The sequence below is a fragment of the Hippocampus zosterae genome, chromosome 6, assembly GCF_025434085.1.
Source record: "Hippocampus zosterae strain Florida chromosome 6, ASM2543408v3, whole genome shotgun sequence".
Lineage (NCBI taxonomy): Eukaryota > Metazoa > Chordata > Actinopteri > Syngnathiformes > Syngnathidae > Hippocampus > Hippocampus zosterae.
Window position 1 is genome coordinate 4,208,244 of NC_067456.1, and position 21,832 is coordinate 4,230,075.

At 44.7% G+C, this 21,832-nt stretch overlaps 1 protein-coding gene across 23 annotated transcripts in view; it reads left to right on the forward strand.

Moving 5' to 3' along the window:
- trpm3 (transient receptor potential cation channel, subfamily M, member 3) overlaps positions 1–20,675 on the forward strand; it is a 115,389-nt gene extending 94,714 nt beyond the window's left edge. For 8 of the 23 annotated variants that reach the window (XM_052067359.1, XM_052067361.1, XM_052067357.1 and 5 more), the window contains 9 exons: positions 1,663–1,830; positions 4,716–4,856; positions 7,151–7,279; positions 8,433–8,684; positions 10,492–10,666; positions 13,312–13,462; positions 13,746–13,939; positions 14,226–14,358; positions 15,492–20,675. In XM_052067359.1, coding sequence (XP_051923319.1) covers positions 1,663–1,830; positions 4,716–4,856; positions 7,151–7,279; positions 8,433–8,684; positions 10,492–10,666; positions 13,312–13,462; positions 13,746–13,939; positions 14,226–14,358; positions 15,492–17,088 — 2,940 coding nt within the window. In that variant the 3' untranslated portion in view covers positions 17,089–20,675. Of the gene's footprint in view, positions 1–1,662; positions 1,867–4,715; positions 4,857–7,150; positions 7,280–8,432; positions 8,685–10,491; positions 10,667–11,561; positions 11,691–13,311; positions 13,463–13,745; positions 13,940–14,225; positions 14,359–15,491 lie in introns of those variants that run through there. The other 15 variants (XM_052067354.1, XM_052067345.1, XM_052067344.1 and 12 more) reach the window with 5 other exon arrangements.
- The last annotated feature ends 1,157 nt before the right edge of the window (positions 20,676–21,832 follow it).

The window sequence follows — 21,832 nt, forward strand, 5'->3', positions numbered from 1 at the left end:
CAGATTCGAGAGGGTGGATTCATTTAGACACGCAGTTGCTTTCTGGTTTGCTGTTCCTTGACCTTTGAGTTGTACTGCTGAGGCTCAGGGGAGTGAAAAGACAGCAAGCGCGGCACAAGTTGAACAAACAAGACGATGTGCCCTCGGGGTATCATGACATCTCGCGTAATAACACTGTCCAAATATTGTCAAAATAACACGACGACAACGGTGAGCATCCGTTCCCGACCGCTGGAACTCATCAGGGTGGAGTCACCGCGGGCTGTGAAAGCTCTATCACCCGAGTTGACAAGATCGATTTCAGGCCCATGTTGAAGTCAGACTCGTGTGTGTGACATCTTTTGATTCTCTTGACTGATGACGACGCTGACACACATATTTGCTCCCGGGTGCAGCCGACATGTACGCAGACGCTTTTGTGTGCTGTCATCGAGCCTGGAGTTAGGACTGTTACTAAATGAATGAAATGAATGCCTTCCTTCGGATTGATGGTCTGGCTCGTCCCGGCCGGGTATTGTTGTTCCTCAGTATTGCGGCGTGACGATCCGGACAGAAATATGTCATGACACGCCGACGCCACATTCGACCCCGTACGGATTTTTAACATTCAATGTCTATATTTTGGTAGCTCTGCAAAAACGACAGTATTTACCTTTATAGTTACTTCTTTCGCGGCCCGGTAGTCCAGTGGTTAGCACGTCGGCTTCACAGTGCAGAGGTACCGGGTTCGATTCCAGCTCCGGCCTCCCTGTGTGGAGTTTGCATGTTCTCCCCGGGCCTGTGTGGGTTTTCTCCGGGTGCTCCGGTTTCCTCCCACATTCCAAAAACATGCATGGTAGGCTGATTGGACGCTCCAAATTGTCCCTGGGTGTGAATGTGAGCGTGGATGGTTGTTCGTCTCTGTGTGCCCTGCGAGTGGCTGGCAACCGATTCAGGGTGTCCTCCGCCTACTGCCCGGAGACGGCTGGGATAGGCTCCAGCACCCCCCGCGACCCTAGTGAGGATCAAGCGGCTCGGAAAATGAATGAATGAATGATGAATGAGTTACTTCTTTCCTGTTTTTGTGTCAATCAACTTGTTCCTTGACAATCGCACCATGGTTTTGTGGTTGATTCAAAAAAAAAATGACATTGCCTCAAAATCGCAGTTTCTCCATCGCAGCGCGTCGGGAGATGAGTGTGAGTCAGCAACTGTCATTTTTGGCAGCGGTCAACTTCAGTCGTGTTCGGCTGGCCTAATGATGTCGATGTAATGTAGCATTGAGTGGGTGCTGCTCGCTGCTGGCAGAATATAACCATTAAGATCCGAGATGGATCGGCATGAGCTTGTTCCAATCATTAAAAATGACCCCTTCTCAGATGAATGTTCAGTGCATTAAAAAGCCCTCAGATCCACTCTGGAACCAATTCCGAGGGCCGCTTCCGGCGACTTCAATCCATCTTCTTTCCCGTTTTACCATTAAGTAAGCGTTTGAATCGTTTTCAGCACACTGTACTGTTTCTGCTTCATGTCTGTGTGGCTGCGGCAAAGCTTCCTTGGTGACACATTTGGATTTCTGTCAATGGCGAGGGCCTCCACGGTGGCCTCGGCACAGTTTATGACCGCTGATGATCAATGTCGGCCTCTAGCCCATGTCTCTCGATATAATGTCTGCATCAACAGGTGATCTTGGGTCTGCTCCTGCCGCCCTCAATCCTGAGCCTGGAGTTCAAGAACAAGGATGAGATGTCCTACATGCCCCAGGACCAGGAGGCCTACTTGCAAGAGAAGGAGGAAGAGGAGCCCGAGAAGCCCGTCAAGGAGAAGGAGGAGGAGGACATGGAGTTCACAGTAAGATCTTACTGTGAGGCGCAGTACAACTCCGTGGTGAGAGAACCCACCTCAGCCCTGCATCTCAGAACCTGTGCACATACAATATTAACGCATTAGGTGGTTCATGTCCAAAACAAGCGCGGTTTCGCTCTGCCTGCAATGAGAATTTGTTGTACTCACACACTCACACAGTACAAATCTCCAAACGCACACAACATGGCCAACCTTCCTGTTTCTCATTGTCTCAAGCCAAGATATCGGTCGTGGAGTTGTAGCGTCTCTTGTGGGTTTTCCTCGTGAATGGTTCTCCTTCCATCGATCTCCTGTTCTCCGCCTTTCCCCGTGGTCCCTCTTGTTCTCTCTTCCAAAATCCCCCTCCCTCCCCACCTCCCTCCCTTCATTCCCCTCCCCCTCCCTCCAAGATGAGGTACAGTACAATGCCGGCTGACAGCTGCCTCTCTCCCGCTCTCCTTCTGCCGATGGCTTGCTGCAGCGGGCCACTCCGCATGTGGGCTGCCGAGCATGGGCGGGCCCCCGGGATTTGCATTCATGTTCCCGTGCGTGCCTGCCGCTGCACATCTGAAATCATCCAGAGTCTGAGCGAGCACCTTTTCACGGCCATCGACTTGCCGTATTTAGACTTGGATGCCGGGCAGCACTTGGACTTTTTCCAGTTCAATCTAATCAGTTGAGGAGATATATCGGGATCCAGGTTGTTGAGATTCGCAAGCTGGATCTTTATATTGTCCATTTCACTGATTGCATTGAAGTTGAGCCACCTTTCAGCACCGCTCAATTTCCCATCCGCATTAAGCACGTCCAGCGAGCCGGCACAAAGAAACCGACCGGAGCTTGTGCGACTCAAGAAGAGACGAGGCATAGTTGCAAGACACATAGCTACTTAATTTAAAAAAAATAAAATAAAATAAAATTGAATGATTTGCGGCCAATTCAGATTACGATGCACGCTAATTGTAATCGGTGTAACGCCTCACCATAAAACCAGAAGAAAGTCGGTTCATCAAAAGCTATCATTAGTGTAGGAAAAGTGGCAAGAGTGAAAAATAGTAATACAAACATTCGAAAGTCAAAATGTCATATGTGCAGTTTCGCACACACACTTAAAAGAAAACGAAGTCTACAAGACACCCGCTGTAGAGGACAAATTTCCAATTTTGCCCCTGCTTCTGACTGTACAAATGCAGCGCCAGATATTAATCATGTATGCACACCAAATGTAGAACCAAATAGAACGGCTGTACTTTCAAACTTTCAAAATGCTTCTGATGAATGCACAAAGTGACCCTGTGTATCGTTCATTCGTGTGAGGAAATGCTGCATCCCTTAAATGTGTCTAACAAAAATAGAAAGTAACCGCAAAGACTGAGACCGGCCACAACTGAATGGTCAATGCATCCATGGTGCAAAGTGGCATGACGGCACGTCGGCAAGCCCTACAGGAAATCACTCAATAAAGTTGTGCATGTGCACGGCATGCTTTTTGGGCGTCCACTTTTCCAGACATTCGGTGGTCAAGCCATGCAAGCAGGCGGATGAATTTGAAACGGGCTTGTATGGAAATGAAGCCGGTGTAGGAAAATCGCAATAACATTTTGACGAAAAAAAGGAATCATAACACAATATTGCAGTGATTCTTTTTCCAGACGGGGTGTCAGTGCGCACTGCGACAACTGTGAGCTGGGAGGAAAGAGTGCGTAAAAGGTGCTTAGGGCCACCGGTGCACTATCAGTCGTTTCGCTGAACAAAAAGGGCAATAAATTCAGCACAAGCGCATTCGGCGGCTACATGCCGGTGGCGTCGACAGACACCGTCACTCAGCACGCAGATTGGCTCGCGCTTTCGAGGGTTGACGGCTTACCAACTCTCCAATCTGACTTCATGTCACTCGACAAGACAGTTTACCTTTTAAAGGCACGCACGCATTCAACGTCACAGATATAACAGTGTTGAATGGCGACCCCCCTCAATGGCCCAAAATACTACTTCCACTTCGTATGGATACATTTTGGTATTATGTGCATGAAATTGGTTGAGAAATTGATGATATGATTGAAATTGAATGCCATTGAAATGTATACAAATAAAACAATAAATATTAGGTCGCCTCTTCGCGGACGTAATCTTTTGCCGGCGTGGTCTGTAGCGTAACCCCCGCAATAAACGAGGCATGTTTAGATGTTAAATCCGTGCCAATCTGAGCAGTGTCGATCAAAACTGCTCTTTTTCCACTCAAAATGTTTCATACAGCTCTTGTATTGAATTGCGTAAGATTGTGTCGGTGTCCCGAACAAAGTGTCCAATGAGCCTACGACAAATTCTAACAATAAACTCTCTCAGCGGCCTGGTGTTGCTTTCACATGAAGTCCATGACCCATCATGAGAATGGGGCATGAACCCTCTCTCATCGATTGAGGAATTGTGTCCCAAACTGGATTTCCTGTCTTCTCTTTCTGTCTTCTTCCTGTCTCCTTTGGCCCGTCCTGTTGTCTGAGACACAATCCATGAGTGTGCGTCTGTGTGTCGTTCTGTGTCACCAACATCGACTCACCTCAACACTCACCTCAAACACACATTTCACATTTTGGAATGAAGACATTGCCTGCGCTTGCTTTTTTTGGGGTCTGACATGATAATAAATGATCAAGTTGTGCACTTGCCTAGAAAGTAACCATTTATGCTCTGTGTGTTTATTCTCTTCTCTCTTGTACTCAACACTCCCCATCCACCCGGTTTCCTTTGACATGCTTGTCTTCCTTCCTCCTCCTCTTCTGACGCATCACATTTGCCTCCCACTCTCCTCGTCCCTTTATCCCTCCCTCCTCGCTCTCCTTCCCGCCCGCCTCGCTCATTGTGGGGTCCGCGCGTGTCCTCCCGCACCCCAGGCGATGCTGGGGAAGGTAGCCACAGAGACGTCCAGGAAGAAAGATGTTGAGGAGGTTCAGAACCGCCACAGGCTCATTCCCATGGGACGCAAGATCTACGAGTTTTACAACGCTCCCATCGTCAAGTTCTGGTTCCATACGGTCAGTTTGCGGTCCAGAAGACAACACCGACGTACTCGACTTCGTGCGTGGGCTCTGTGATTCTGAGCTACTTCAATTATTGGTTGCATGTGCCTCCACAGGGCCCCCGGCCTTAGTCATTGGAATTGGACATTTTAGACATGGGGGACACTGGTGAGGAGTCCAGGCCACAACATTTGGTACACCTGAACATTCTAATGAGATCCAGTAGAAGGGCTGCATAAAATTTCCAATTTACTGTTCACCTCCCAAATTTCTTGGAAAAAAATAATTGCCAACCAAATCTACATTTACTTAACCTGAGCTTTTTCAGTCCAAATAATAAAAATTGTCAATGACCGCCTCGTTGTATCCAACTCACACACATTTTCCATGCTATTCCTCCTTGACCTGAGTGTGACCTTTGACCCCATCGCACCCCCGCATCCTCCTCAAGCGACTCTCCTCCATTTGGCATCGCCCACAGTGGACCACACTTAGTTCATTCAAATTCCTTTTCATCCACCCTTTCCATAGTGACTTTAGGTGTGCCCCAGGGCTCTGTCCTGAAGACCCTACTCATTATCATCCACCTCCTCCCTCTCAGTGTCATTTTCCATTCATTTGATTCTCCTTTATTGCTTCCCAGATGGCCTCTAGCTCTCTCTCTCTCCTGCAAACCCACTGCCCTCACTTTATGGTTATCAGATACTAACTCCTGGTTCAAATTTCATCCAATTAGATTAGATAAATTGGAAATTCTCCTAATTGGCACTAAATCTACATTTCCAAACCAGTAGGTCACTCCTTAGTCTCCCCTTCCCTTCAGGTTAAAAGTCTGGGTGTCATCCTCAAGAGCACACGATCATTCCTTTCACATATCAGTAACATAGACCACTCTGCTTTTTTCCTTCCACAAAGGTCCCGTCCTAGGCTTCAGATGGTGCAGAACTCTGCTTCACCTATCTTTCCCAAAACACCCTCTGCTTCACTGGCTCATATTCAAACAGAGGATTCAGTTCAAACTCCTGCTTTATACTTTCAAGCCCATTCACGACATCACCCCTCCATTTTGGAGCTCTGTGCCGCTGAACATCCGCAATTCAGACTCTCTCATTACCTTCAAATCCAAGCTTAAAACATACCTGTTCCGTACCACTGACTTACTTTAAATACACTGCCCTGTTTTTAACTAATTGACAAATTCAGATTTTTTTTAAGACATTTGTTGAATTATACGGGTGTACCTAATGTCGTGGCCAGAGAATGTATACCAAAAGGAATAAACACATCATCCTCATTAGTGGAATGTCCAATGAAGCTGGAGATTTACACACAGAATTTCTGAAGTGTGTGTCAGATTTCCAAAACAAAGTGTGAAGTGGTTTGAGTGTTTTTTGGGTGGCTTTGGGTTGCACTTAATGGCCTTAAATGCTGATCTTATTCTTCCTATGTCTCACATAAATTATCTTGCATTAACTTTGCTTGAAGAGATGTCACCGTTTATGCTTCTTTCATCCCATTTGCCGCCTCTGGCTATTTACTTTCCTCAGTTTCCTTGTGAATTCCATTAATGCACTTGTGTGGTCTTAGCTTACCATTACTGTAGTATACCCCTTAGCACTGTGGCAGCAATTTGGTCACCCAGCCAAATCTATTCGTTTATACATCTTTTTACCAATTTAGTTACCCAAAAAGCGCCTGGGTGGGATTTGTCCTAAGAAATTGACCTCAGCACATTGTCAATTAATCGATACTATAAGTCTGTCTTGGCGCTTTTGTTACTCAGGCTGCTGTCTTGCTAGATGTTTGCATTGCTACTATTAGCATGTTAGTATTTTATCAATTTGAATTAGAAACATTCGCTGAATACAGGGCAATCTGTTTGGGTCTGCCTTGCCGTGTTCATTACTCATGTCGATAGCTTACTATATGTTTGAATACCAAGTGTTAGCATGTTAGCATTGTATCTGTTGTTTGAAACGGTACTTGGCTACAATATGTAAAATCTGTATTGCTTTGTATTGGCACGTTCGTTAGTAGTACTTTGATATAGAGCAAGATGTAAAGTCCTTCTCGACCCATCTTGGGGCTTTTGTAACACGGTTTGCAATCTTGCGATATTTTAGCATTGCAACTGTTAGCATGTTAGCACTTTATCTAATGTCATCAGAAATATCCAGAGCAAGATGTTATACCCTTACCAAGTGTCCGAAATTTTTCTCTATTCTCTTGTCTGGCTTACATCCTGTTAGCAAAAGAGCTGTTAACATGTTTGCATTTGATCAATTCTCAGTATTTCTTTTCCACGACAGATGGCCTACGTGGGCTACCTAATGTTATTCAACTATATCGTCCTGGTAAAGATGGACCTATGGCCTTCCCCTCAAGAGTGGATTGTCGTCGCTTACATCTTCACCAATGGCATTGAGAAGATGAGAGAGGTACTCCACATGTGCACGCTGACATGACACATGCACGAATACAGTACGTTCAAAGAATGACTTCACCCAATGAACTGATGACTTTTATGCATGTCTACTGAAGAAAGTTGTGTGGCCAACGGCTGAAGCTGAGCATTGTTTCCCATTTCATCAAATGATTAATGATGAGGAGGGAAGACAAAATGGGATCAGGGTGTTACTTCAGAGAGAAGAAAAAGAGAAAATTGAACAACGGACAAAATGAGACGACCACGTCCGGTTGTCACCCGTTTGTGTTGTGTTGTATTGTATGAAAAGCATTCATCATCAATTTGTCACATCCACCTTTACTGAACGATATCTCCGAATGGGTGAGCTCGCACTGCCCTCTATTGGCAGTGATTCTACAATGCATTTGAACCGCTTTCAGCGCTCACCAAAATCCAAATCGTGCCATTATGCAGTTTATCGTGGTTGTAGTTTTCACTGACACAATAGGCTGCTGTCGTGCATCCGAAAGAGATGTTTCCATAATTGCCTTGATTTGCTGAATAATGTACCCAAAATATTAAGAAATACATTGGGTTCAAACACATGACGTCAAGGTTGCTAATTGACCTTCAATTTTGAGACTATTTTAAAACTTGTTTGCAACCTTTCAAGTGTAAACACACTTGTACACTTAAACACTGGCAACATACCAAAACACAGCACGATAAAACACTCATGTTCTGTTTTTAGCATTCCCCGTCTCACAAAATCAAAGAAAATATTTCATATCATTTTCCATTGTGATGGCTCTTTTTTAAAAAATATATAAGTTACAGAAAAAGCAAGATAACTTTAATTCATGCCAAATAGAGATCTTGCTGCTGTTTTCCAGCACGATATGCTTTGTGCAAGATTTTTTTTCCCCCCGAAAATGTCAATATAATAGAGAATCTTACGACCTCATTGAACTTCATGTGTGGTTACTGTCCACTGCCTCCGCAGAAATGCACATGTCCGAACGCCAACTGCTTTGGCAGTGTCAAACTGAGACTTTATATATTTTCCATGTATATATTTGCATTGTGTCATCCACTTACAATGTATTTAACCCACATTTTCTTTTTTTTCTTACATATTTCAGCATCCTCTTTCCAGCTCTAATTCCTCTCCAACCCTCTTCTAGATCCTTATGTCAGAGCCAGGGAAGTTGTTACAAAAGGTCAAGGTGTGGCTTCAGGAGTATTGGAACATCACAGACCTCATGGCCATCCTCATATTTTCTGTCGGCATGGTTCTGCGTCTCCAGGAGCCCCCGCTCATGAGCTATGGACGTGTCATCTATTGCGTCAACATCATCTACTGGTACATCCGGCTGCTCGACATCTTTGGTGTCAACAAGTACCTGGGTCCCTATGTGATGATGATTGGCAAGATGGTGAGATGTAGCTGGAGCGCGATCTCCTTTTGTGTTACGTGACATAAGGCTCGTCGATTTCGTTTCGTTTGCTTACGGCGACTGAATACTAATTGAGCCTCGAAAGCCACTTTTGCGCAATGTTCCCGGCGACCACGGTAGCTCTGTTTGAAGGGAACGGAAAGTCGTGACACTCACTTTTCAAGACGGTGGTGATTTGAGGTTATTATGTGGTACTGTACACAAGCTCGCTTTGATAACACAATCAGCACTTAGAGAGGGGGTGGAATAATTTTCTCAGGTAATTAGCATATACAGGTACTCTGTGATGTTGTGGCTGCCTTAATGAAAGTAAGTACATAAAATCAAAGCAGTTCAGAGGAAAAACAAACACAAATGGCTTCTGAATTAATTGGAGTCATAATTAACCCAACATGCCAGATGGTTTGTGGGAAAGAGCCAGTAACATTTTTGGAAACACAAAAAAAAACAACAAAAGACTTGTAAGGTCATTTAGAAAACTGTGTAGGATCGAATCAGGTACATGAGTAAGCAATACAGTGCTGACTTTGAAAAGCCGCCAGTGTCTCTTGTTGGAGCCACTTGGCAGAAGAGGAAAAGATCTTTGGTACCCAGGAATGCCTTCAACGTTGAAGAAAGATGAGCGCTGCTGGATGATAATACAAAGAGAAAATTACTCACGAGAGGAAAAGTTTATTGCTCGCATCTTGTGCTTTTTAATATCCATAACTTTCGTGTAAAAACCAACGCAGAATGGCATACATTGAAATAGAAGCAAAGCACGACCTATTTCTCAGTGAAATGTCTCAACTCACTTCAGCGTAGTTCCCTAACACCTAGATGGCACAAAATCAACGCATATGTTGGTGAGTCTTTCCGCGGACGAAGTTGCGATTGTGACCCGCCGATGTGTGAGGGATTTGCTGAGAGGTGATTCCCTTCACAAGACCAAATATCATTATCGTTGATAACTGATATTTGATAAAAAGCTAAGTAGCAGGAATCCTCGGTTTCCAACAGTGTTGCGTCGCACCCACTTGTTCCTTGTTTGTAATGTTGCGCCACCACGTGTGCGGTGTCTTACGTGACGTTGACATGTGACAAGTTACTGTCGATGGCTCACTAAATCAGCTCCTGTGCTTCCGCTTCTGGAAGTGGTGCGCTGTGTCTTTCAGAATAAGAGTATTTCCAGGAAGTGCTGCCTTAATTGTGTAAATGTTGCTAACTTAACACCGTTCTTGATCGATATTGTTAAGTTTGGTTATTATGATCAAATATGCTTGGGTTCACCTAACCACCCGTATGTTATTTAATCACTCTCGGGACACACTCCAAATGTGAAGCCCCGATACATATTTCCTTCTCTTTGTTGTTCTTTGTGTTGATATTTCAAAAGAAAAATGTTCTCTACCCCCTCTGGGTTTGTTAATTTTGAATATTCATTTACAAGAACAAATTAAACAATTTATTCAAATTTATGTCCAAACGGAAAATGAACCCAAACCCGAACTCGATGAATGGACTTTTGGCTCATTGAGATAACGATTTGTGCCCTTATGAGATTGGATTGTGAGTACCACTGATTTCTGTTTTTGGAGGTTCCCCTGTATGTTGTAAACTGGTACAAAATGAGATTATGTCTGACCGCAATCAGTTTCATAATCCACAACAATGTATCCCATGCCGCTAATTACTAGACTCCAAGGTACCTTTTGTGGAGCCAAACGATTACAGGATTACCAAGCCATAAAAGTCAAGTGTAGTTCTTCCCTTCTCTTTTAACTGTCCTCTTCGCCCCTTCTGTCAGATGATCGACATGATGTACTTTGTGATCATCATGTTGGTGGTGCTCATGAGCTTTGGGGTCGCGCGACAGGCCATCCTCAACCCCAATGAAGACCCCTCGTGGATGCTGGCACGGAATATCTTCTTCATGCCGTACTGGATGATCTATGGCGAGGTGTTTGCTGATCAGATTGACCGTAAGTTCACCACCAAGAGTTCTTGACTCTAGGAATAGATATGAATCATAGTTATGTTGTTTTATTTAAATATTTTTTAACCTAATAGTGAATTTTGACACCAGTATTCTCCAAGTATACAAATTGACTGTTCATGGAGGAAAATAATCCAATACTATTTTCTGTGCCATAAACGGTGCAATTTCTGTCAAGTTACTACATCAGTATTTCATTTGGGTACCAATTTGTCTCTTCAATTGTTAATGTCACAGTAGAGTGGGGATGGGCAACTTAATCTGCAAAAAAAAAAGAAGAGGCTTATTCCCATTGAAGTTTGGAGAGTATAAGTGTGAGTGCAACTCAGACATGTCTGTCATCAAGTGGTGATTGGTGATATTACAACATAAAACTACAGTTGGCCCCTGTATATTCACAGTTCGGCACTGACAGCTTTGCTAATTCACATTTTTTTTTCTACAATTTTAAAAAAAATCATATTTGGGATTTTTTATGACCACTCCACCCCCCACCCCCTAAAAAAACTTGCCCTGATTTTTCATTGGAAACATAATGCATGATTAGGTGCATTTTGGGGGTAAAGATTTTTGAGGGTTTGTTAGAAAAAAGAAAAAAAATCTGAACCGCTTATCCATGTATTTATTTTAATTGTTGTTTTTTTTTATGGGGGTGGGGGTGGAGGGACTTTTCAAGGAGCCACTCAGTGTGCGGCTCCGCAAGATACCAGTTGCCCATCCCTGCTGTTGAAAGACATGAACCCAGTAGTACAGACTGTGCCGAGTCTGTTTGAGAGTGTATCTGTTTGCTGTTCCTTTTGTGAAAATGTTTGCTTGTCCATTACGGGAGGAGTGGCCCAAAGAGAAGAGATCTGAAATAATGTTTTCATTCTGTGTTTCAGATATTCATATTAGGAAGTTACAGCAAAGGCTGAATGAAAAACTCTGGCTGGTCGAAAATTACTTACGAACTCTCGGAACCTGGCGTAGTAGTGGTGCATCCCACATTGCCCAGTGCTCTCAAAATTCCAGTAAATCTACACGATATAGATTGAATAATGACATTGACCTTAATTCACCGCCCCTGCTTCATCATCCTCACTTGACCTCCACGCCATGCCGACTCTTGCCACTAGAGGCCACAAGTGTGCATGCAACGCCACACACTTGGTTGAAGTTGCCTTTATGTTGGGATGTCTTGGGTCAGCTACCGCATAAAATAGAGGGTGTCCCAAAAAAAAAAAATGTGACATCATCAATCATATCGATATCTGAGTACTGCGGTATGTGTCAGAAGAAAATTGCATTCAAACCATAGACTTTATTTTTTAAATATTCCCGCAACAGACTCAAACAGATTTTTTAAAATCAAATTTACAATGACGTTGATTTAATTTTGCCACAATTTTATGATGCATGAAGAAAGAAGAAGTGGTAGCTAGTGCTTAGTTTTTTGTTTTTTTTTTTACATCTTACTCAAAAGCACATTCGAATGAGAATTGGTTTAGTCATTTGACTGTAAAATGATGCTAGTTTTTTGGGCCACCTTGAATTATGCCAGATGCTAGATTAAGACTACACGTTGTACATATTTTCATAATTTGGTCCACTTGTAGTTTGACCGAAGGCTTACCTCCTGTGTGCAACTTTACCCCCTCACTGGGCTGCCTTATAGCCATTATTATGTGACAGTAACACTTTTTAGAAAAGGCGTTTCACTGTCTGTCATGTTTTTTTTTTTAATTTATGTACTTTTTAAAAATCATTTCAAAAGCAAGGGGAACCATCATAAAGTTGAAACTTGCGATAGTCCCTTGATGTTTCTTGCCACCAGTTTGAAGCCGTCACTTTACGTAGCTTGACTGTAAGAAATGGCGTTGCCATGCCAAACCAATATCTCACACGTCTCCTTTACTGCTGACTCAGCTTCTCACTGGAGCCGAGCAGCACAAGCCAGACCCCCCCCCCCCCACCACCACCACCGCCTCCCCAAAATGAGAATCACAATAAGCAACTCAGTGCATCATGATCACCCGCCATCATGTGTAAACTGTTTTTTCACGTGGTTCAGTTGTCCGAGTTCTTGATTTTGAGCGTGCAAATTTTTGAAAGCAGAAAATTACTTCAGTTCTCTGTCTTTGGGCTGCGCTGTGTGAACAATTGACGAGCATGACGAGAATGAATCCGAAAAAGGCGAACAAAGCAAGAACCGAGGCTGAATGTTCCGCTGGTAATCCACAGCAACTGAACCATCACAGATGGAAAAAACACCGAATGTATCTTAAATACATTCCAAAGCAGCCATTGAGTGAAGCTATGGCTAAGCTACCACAGATGTGACAATATATTTGAAACGTGCGTTTCAATATATTGTCAACATTTTTATTTTTTGTTCCCTGCTCCCTCATTAAGAGAAGCGAAAAATAAACATGCTTCTTGTTCGTTTGTGAGGGGGAGAAACTGCATTTTGTCTTTCTTTCATTTTTTAAATTTCTGTTCTGCTTGCTTCTGTCACCTTTTTTAACATTACAGCCATGTCTTGCTAAATTGTCTTATTTCTGTGTCCTTTTGCAATTTCAATCGCCGGATGTCATCTGAGATACTTCAGCTCTAAGCGCCCTGTGCATTCACGTCGTTTTGTTTATCATGTAGCTCCCTGTGGGCAGAACATCACCACTGAGGATGGAGGGATGGTGGCCCTGCCTCCGTGTAAGACGGGCGCCTGGATTGTGCCGGCCATCATGGCCTGCTACCTGCTGGTGGCCAACATACTGCTGGTCAATCTTCTCATCGCTGTGTTCAAGTATGTAAAGCCATCCCGATGCATGTTACAAATCAATCTGTTAATGACAACCGTTTCCAAATGATGTCGCAGCTGCTCTCCAAATGCCTCGTGTTGTTAATTCCTGAAGAACTAGGCACCAATAAGATTTTTTTTTTAAGTATCGTGTAGTGAGTGCCATTTCACAACGGATGCTATCTCTGGGCACTTTGAATATGCCTTGTACATTAAAACCAACTGATCTGCACTATGTATGCGGTATGATCTAATCATCTTCCTCCTACTCTGACTGTGTTATCCATAGCAACACATTCTTCGAGGTAAAGTCCATCTCCAACCAGGTTTGGAAGTTCCAGCGCTATCAGCTCATCATGACCTTCCACGAGCGTCCGGTCCTTCCTCCGCCGCTCATCATCTTCAGTCACATCACCATGGTACTCAAGCACTTGTGTTGTCGCTGGCGCAAGCACGATGACGACGAGAGGGACTATGGACTGAGTAAGTAGCGATGGAGAGCTGATGTTCTGAAGTCAAAAAGAGAAACATTTAGGTCTTAAATGAAATGTCAACTGAGCTTTGCTGGCAAAGTAATCCGGTTCTCACTTCACAGTGCCATCCTTTGAGAGCTTCCATTTACATATAAATCCGCAATAAACCGCTCTTACTTTGTTCTGATCAATCAGCGCAATCTTATTGTTCAAGGCCACTTTAAACATGCCACTGTGAAATTGTTCATTAACGTGCTGCCGCCCTTGTAACGACCTCAAACTTTTGCCATCCGCAGAGCTTTTCATCACAGAGGATGAGCTGAAGAAGGTCCACGACTTTGAAGAACAGTGCATCGAAGAATATTTCAGAGAGAAGGATGACCGATTCCACTCGTCGAATGACGAAAGGATCAGAGTTACTTCTGAAAGGTTTGTCAGCTTGATGTTTATCAGGCATTTCTGTATCCCTGTTGGGGATGGGTTTAATCTAATCATGGATTATTGTGCATTGTAGAGAATTGATTGACTACTTTGCCGCAACTAGCGGAGACACTGTGAATTTAGCCCCGACTAGTTTGTGGCAAAGCTGGGCCATTAATGGATTCTTGCGATTCGTTTGTTTTGGAATTTGCCGCGACCTCAAAGATTTCCGCGGAATTGAAAAAAGTGCGCGGAAAAAAGGCGAGTTACAGAATATTACATTTACGTGTAGTTTTCACCCTGGCAGCTAGATGTCGCTGTGAGACAGGCCATGTCCACACTGTAGCGCGCTATGCCCCGTTCAGTTTTTTAAATCCACATTTTATGTTCTCGTTCACATTACAAACAAATGTTTCCTCTAATGTTCAGTGAACACGTTCTAAATGTGACACGCATGCGCACAAAACACGACGTCGAGTGGCACACGCAACGATGACAAGCGCCAGTGTTTGCGGGAATGAGGCGATGTTTTTTTTTTTCCATTTCATGCGGATGTCCAGTAAATATGACGTCTCGAATCACTAACGGCTACTAAAGATGACGTCACGCGATTGGCCCGCGTAATACAATAATATCAAGTCAACTTTATTGTCAATATAATACGGTATTATGCTGTATGTAAACGACATTCAGGTGTTAGTTTACAGATTGTTTTAATATCACTTGTTCTGCCTCAAACCCTGTTTAGTTCAGTTTTGCATTTGAATGAAAATTAAATTATTTTTAATAATGGTAATAATAATTATCATTAGTATTTATTAAATACATCTGTCCTAGAGGGACAAATAGGATAGTGATTTATTATTTGATTATTTCATAAACACAATTTTCCACAATGTTTTGGTTTGACAGATAATTTCCAAAAAGAATTCCTACTTCTTTAGTAGATTGATTAGTTTTTTATTTTTCATTTTTTTTAAAGATCGTTTTCAGTCAATTTATTTAATGCGCGTGGAGAATCAACTTTCAAGACCCGGCAAATCCAGATTTGCTCTGTGCAGAATCAGGATCGTCCTCTGCAGACTCAACAATTTTTCCTCTACAGATTGATGCACTGACGTTTTCATAATTACTGTTGTCAGGGTGGAGAACATGGCCATGCGTCTTGAGGAGGTCAATGAAAGGGAGCACTTTATGAAGGCCTCGCTGCAGACCGTTGACATCCGCCTAGCGCAAATGGAGGAGCTGATCGGACGAATCGCGGTGGCGTTGGAGCGCGTGACGGGCGTCGAACGCGGGGAAGTCAACAAAGTTCGCTCGCGGACGTCATCCGACTGCACCGACTCGGCGTACATCCTCCGTCAAGGGGAGTGTGCGGACGCCGCCTACATTCTTCGCCAAAGCAGCTTCAACAGCACCGAGGGGAACACGTACCGCCTGCAGGAGGCGCTGGAGTGCACCGCTGAGGGCTCCATGTCCCCTCCATCGCCAACCAACGCCGCGCCGCGGACAAGAAGCCATTCGTTTTACGTCGGAGGCGGTCGCGGCGGCGAACGCGCGAGCGGCGGCGGCGGCGAACGGGCCGACGGCTTCTTCAAAGAGCGCTCGCTCAGTCTCCATCGAGCCAACAGCTCGCAGTCCGTGTCGTCGTCCGCCGTCACCAAAGAGTCGAAGCCCCTCCCCCTGGCGACGCTGTCAGTCTCCCAACAGCACCGCCCGTCCTCGTGCATCGATATCTACGTCTCGACTTCTGAGGAGGTGGCACCCGCTGAGGTTTTTCTGGATTCCCTGCGTGTGGTCCCGCCCCTCCAGAGAGAGGCGTCGCTACAGTCTGACATCGTCGACCGGGACTTGAGCGGCGGCGCCGCCGCCAGCGGTGACAGGCACTCGGAGGGGGGCGGGGCCAGCAGCGGGACGGCCGCAGCCGCATTTGACGACAGCGCGGCGGCTGATCTTTCCTTGTGTTCGGCCCACCTGTTACCGGACACCGGGCTCCCGCCTTGGGACGCGGAACCGTCGCCGCCCCCCTCGGCCGGACCGCTGGAGCGCTCGAAGAGCAGCCGCCTCCTCTCCGCGGTGGGCGCGTCCTTCCTGGAAGAGCCCCCTTTGGTCAAGTCCCACAGCCTGATGTTCCCGGCGAGGAGCTGCTACGGCGGACTGGGTGCGGGCGTCCAGGTAAAAGCCGCGGAGTACACCAGCATCACCGACTGCATCGACACGCGCTGCGTCTCCTCACCGTACACCCCCGTAGAACGCTCGCACTCCCCCGGCTGCTCCACGTCTTTCCCTTTCGATAAGCCCCCGGACGTCGGCTCCTCTCATCCGGAGAGAGAGGCCGAGCTCAGTCACACCGAGTCTGACACGGAGGACCTGATCCCAGCCCCGGACAGCCTTCGTCCGGGGACCCTCGGCGGACCCGGCGGGGCCCCTCTCTGCTCCCCCTTCTCCAGGCTGGAGCGAGCGAACAGCTGCTCTTCAGACGACTCCCATCCTTCGCTCACGCTGGCCCCTCCGCACAGGAAGAGCCTGTCGGTGAGTGAGAGGATGGAGAGGGGACCGGGTCTGGGGGCAGATAGGGGGCCTGGGCCCGGGGGTCGGGGTCTGGCAGGAACCAGAAACCCCTTCCTTAGGAGCAAGTCCGGGGCACGGCCTGACGCAGCAAAGACTGACAGCCTCTCCATGAGGAAGCTGGCCGCTCCGTCAGCATTCCGCAGCTTCGATAGACAGAACTACACGTGACAAGACACACACACACACACACACACTACACACAGCATACACTGAAAGAACGAGGGAAGAAGGGAAGGCTTGAAAGCAGGACACCCCCCCCCCCCCCCCCCCTTAAAGTTCCACCTGAAACAGATCTGCGGTGCTTTCGGGATCAGCAGAGAGCTCTGTGCACCTGTCCAAAAATAAAGCGCTAATAGATTAGCTTTCACTTCCTCCCCCTCTTGTAGCTGACTTAACTCTCAGTGGAAGTTGTGTGCTGTATGTCCCCCCCCCCCCCCCCCCCCACTACCTTTACATCATCTTTGTGCCCCAACACAGAAGGTAAGAAGCTGGAACTACAAAGGTAAGAGAAAAATCAGGAAAATAATACATTTTCACGTGACGCAAAACGTAGCGTAGCGTTCATTATGGCGCTCGGTCTTCACGTCGACGATAAAAACAAAATCATGTAGCTGCTTCCTCAAGAAATCGTTTCTGAATCATGCGGTACTAACTTGACTTTCATTCGTGCGCTTATCTTGTTTAGGCCTTTCGGTCACCAGAGGATTGTGATGGGACACTTTGTGGGAATTGACTTTATGGCACGTCATGTGTCAAGTTACGCTAGCTAGCACTGCGAGTAGTAAATACAAGGCCGAAAGGTGATAAGACAGCGGAAAACACATGCGCTCGTGCTGCTGTGGCTTTTTAACGGCAGCGCATAAAATAAGAAACATGACTCGACATGTCGTGTCAAGTCATGTCAGTGGCCGAAGAGTTTTTGCGGTTCATGGGCGGGGGTCCGACGAGACATCGGAAGGCTCCCTTGTCAACAAGACAATAAAAATTAGACAATAGATGAGTTTTTTTATTACGAAGGAAAAGGGGGAGAGAGGGGTGGGGGGGGGGGTCATTACGTCTTTTGCTTTTTTTTTCCTACAGAGTTTTTGCTCAAACTCTGATAGGCGAAATTAAAGGTAAAATTTTATGGTTGTGAGGCTAAAATATAACGCTGCTAGTGAATGATTTTTTTTTTTTAAGAATTGCGCAAACGCGAGCCACGCACACACGTGAAAGTGCCTTCCAAACACCGCTACATATCACTGACGGGTCGAAGCTTTGATGGAGGATGGGAAGGATTAGATATCATTTTAAAGAGTTGCTGGAAATAGAAACTTTGGCCAAGGTTTGCAGTGCGCAAGGCTCGGATCTGTGCTTCACTGCGATGGTGCCGCAAAGTTTTTGGTTGGTTCTGCAGCAGCACGGTGGGCCCCGTGTAAGAGGACCTTCTGTTGGTACAAAGGGCTCTTTTTCATCGGATGTAAATTCTTCAAATGAGGGCATAACTATCAATCTTCCGCTTATTTTCCAACCAATAAATCCGAAAAACGCGTTATCGTGTCGTTCATCAAGTTTCGTTCTGTGCGACATTTCAACTCGCTCTTTAATGCTTCGTCTCCCATCACTGACAATAAAGTTTGATTTGCAAATATTCTTTTTATAATCTCTTAATATTGATTTGATTTTTTAAAATGAAATCAAAGACAGCCACATGCACTAAATGCTTATGTATTTATGAAAAATATGCTTCTACGAGAAATATTTAAAGTCGTTTTTATCATACGGTGAGAAATGGAATGACGTGGCAACTCTTGGCTGGATACCAAATTTTCAGGTGCCTTTGGAGCACGTATGAATTATGTTGGAGTTCAATCACACATGTTTTTTTTTTTTTACTTTATATGTTCCCCCACGTCATTAAAAATGGAAATATCCATGACTGATGTCTGCATGTGGCCTCAGCGCGGACATCTGCTTGAGCTCTTGAACGGCACAAAGAGGATGCTTGTTGGAATGAGCTGGCAGCAACATTGCTTGTCTGAACATCTGTTTGTAGCCAAAAGGCGTCGAGGACAAACGCGTATGTTTTTGCATGGGCGGAAAAAAATTCAAAGTGTAAAAACAACTCTGTTGAATAGTGATTCGTTTTTTTTTGTGTGTGTCACAGAATAACCTGTATGGTGACTCTCTTGCAAAGCTAAAACATCCGACATGTTCAACCCCCCGCCCCCCAGTAGACAACATTATTACCTGGGAGATGCGACATAACTGTGAACGTACAGTGGAACCTTTAAAGTTGAAAGGAATCTGGGAAAATTGTTCAGTTGAAGTTAAAGGTAATATTGATAATTGACTAATTGTGTCTTGGGACAAAATTGAGGGCGCCATTTGGCTGCCTCGGTTCGTTTTCTCTCCAAAGCTTCCATTCCGTATTTTCCGTATTCTCGAAAAGGCGCACCTAAAAGCCTTCCATTTCCTTAAAAGTTCACAGTGCCCCTTAAAATCCGATGCGCCATTACGGTAATATGTCAACTCCAAAATGGCTCCTTCCTCGAGACATGCTGACAACGCAGAGTTCAAACTTAAAGGCGATCGGTTTCGCAGTTGAACACGGAAATAGATCAGCGGCAAGCGAGTTCGACGTTCATGAGTCAATGTTATAACTTGCTGTTGGTTAAGTGAACTGTGTCGCTGGTTTTTGAAATAAGTTTTACTGACATCTGATCGTAGCTATATAAATCAGGGTGGAGTGTAGTGTAATGTTCTGTTGGCATTTCCTTGAGTTTAGTGCCATCTAGTGGATGCATTGTAGATTGCGTCTTATAATGCCATGCGTCCAATATATGAAAAAAATTACAAAGTAGGCCATGTCCTGCGATTGGCTGGCAACCGATTCAGGGTGTCCCCCGCCTACTGCCCGAAGACAGCTGGGATAGGCTCCAGCACCCCCCGCGACCCTCGTGAGGATCAAGCGGCTCGGAAGATGAATGAATGAATTCATTGAAGGTGCGCCTCATAATCCAGTGGGCCTTTTAGTGTGGAAAATACGGTACCGTTTTTGACCACTGCTGGCACATTCAATGTATTCCCCCCCCCAAAAAAAAAAAAATATTTGGGGATTAGTAATTAGGATTCATGCTTGCCGACACCAGCATAGATAGATGAACTGACAAAATACCATTCATATTGACGTTACAAGATAAGATAAGATAACCTTTATTTGTCCCACACTGGGGAAATTTGCAACTTGTTATCGGCCTTTTCCCGTAATTAATGGCGCGTTTTGCGTCGTCACTGCCAAAAAGTCTGAATTCGAGTGCGTTTTGTGCTTAAGCATCCCCCGCGGCTTAACTTTGATCACGTCTCGTCGCGCGTGTTTCAAGTCAAGCCAAAGAAAGAGCAAAAGAGTTTCTTTGAAGGTTCCACTGTACAAGATTGAAAGCGAGAAGCCGGACCCAAAGTCAGTGCTCAGGGACAAGAATACTTCAGTGATGTAAGCTAGCAAAAGGTTATCAGGAGCGATGTGACTTGATATAGAGTAGGAAATGGCGCTATTTGCGTGGTAGAAAGGATAACATCACAATCTTGATTGTTTTTTGTCTTTGGGAATCACATCAGAAATGAACGTCGTCACTTGATGAAATCACAGACATTTCCATGCGAATAGCTAAAACAACAATGGGGGTGTTTGAGGGGTTTTTTTTTCCTGGAACATACGCCCGCCCGTTGCCGGCCCCTCACGTGCTAAAGCGAAACAATTAGTTTTTTCTTTTTTTGGGGGGGGCCTAAGAAGCTGAGTGGTCTTTCTCCTGATATGTAGCGTGCACAGCTCAGGCCTCATTCAAAGCAGGCGTCGTATAGCTCCAACTCAAGTTCGGAAACAGATGTCCGGGTGGAGACTGACATGAACTTGAACCCTCACAGCGACATGATGCTATAAATGTGAAATGTGCGTGCAGTCACCTCTCAGCATCTACCCGTTTTCTCCATGTATAGTATTTTCTTAAATATTTTCCCAAAACATTCGCCTGTGAAATCCCGAGGCTATACGACGATAACCAGCACATTTGATTCCTTCCCTGAGATGCTCGAGTGGAGACGTCCTTTCCCCGCAATAAATTCCCCCACCCGCCGACCTCCCGCTCTCACTTTATTTATTCAACCGAGTCCTTGAGATGCATGCAGTTCTTCCACTCAGAGTGTACAGAGATGAACCTGTGAAGACAGAGAAAGAGGTTATTCTATGAAATCAAAGTAGTGAGTATTTGGATGCAAATACAAATCTGTATTCTTACATGTGAATAGGATCATGTCAGGCATGCATTGGTAAATAAACAAATAGATTGCCAAATCCATAGCCACGACTTCTGTTTTGTGTTTTGTATCGTGCGAAAAGCTGGAATGTCACCAATATATTCACCAGTTTAAGGGGAACTGATGGCTAAATTAATATAATAACTATCCCAAATAATAAAACTGGTTAACATTGCTTGTAAATGTTTTAATCAGAGATGTCAGTAAACTTTTCTGGATTATTTTTTAAAATGTGATTCTGAATCCGCCCTTATTTATTCTCTAGCACCTCAAATATTCATAAGAGTAATATAATAATGACAATATAATATGTAATATATTTACTAATATTTATGGAATAGGATTAGGTTCAGCAGCAGATGAATTTGTTTAAAAAAAAGGATGAAACTATACATTACAGTGCACTGTAAAAACAAAAATGAAAATATCTAAAAAAAAAATCTGTTGTGATTGAATAAAGTAATGATTTTTTTTTAAATCAACATCAAAATTATGTTTAGGGACACACAAAATAAAGCTATCTCTGATAACAATTTGCTGTTGACCAGTGGAATATTTACTCTACTTAATATTGTAATCTGTGATCTTGATCATGTGAATGCTTCGTGGACCAGATTGG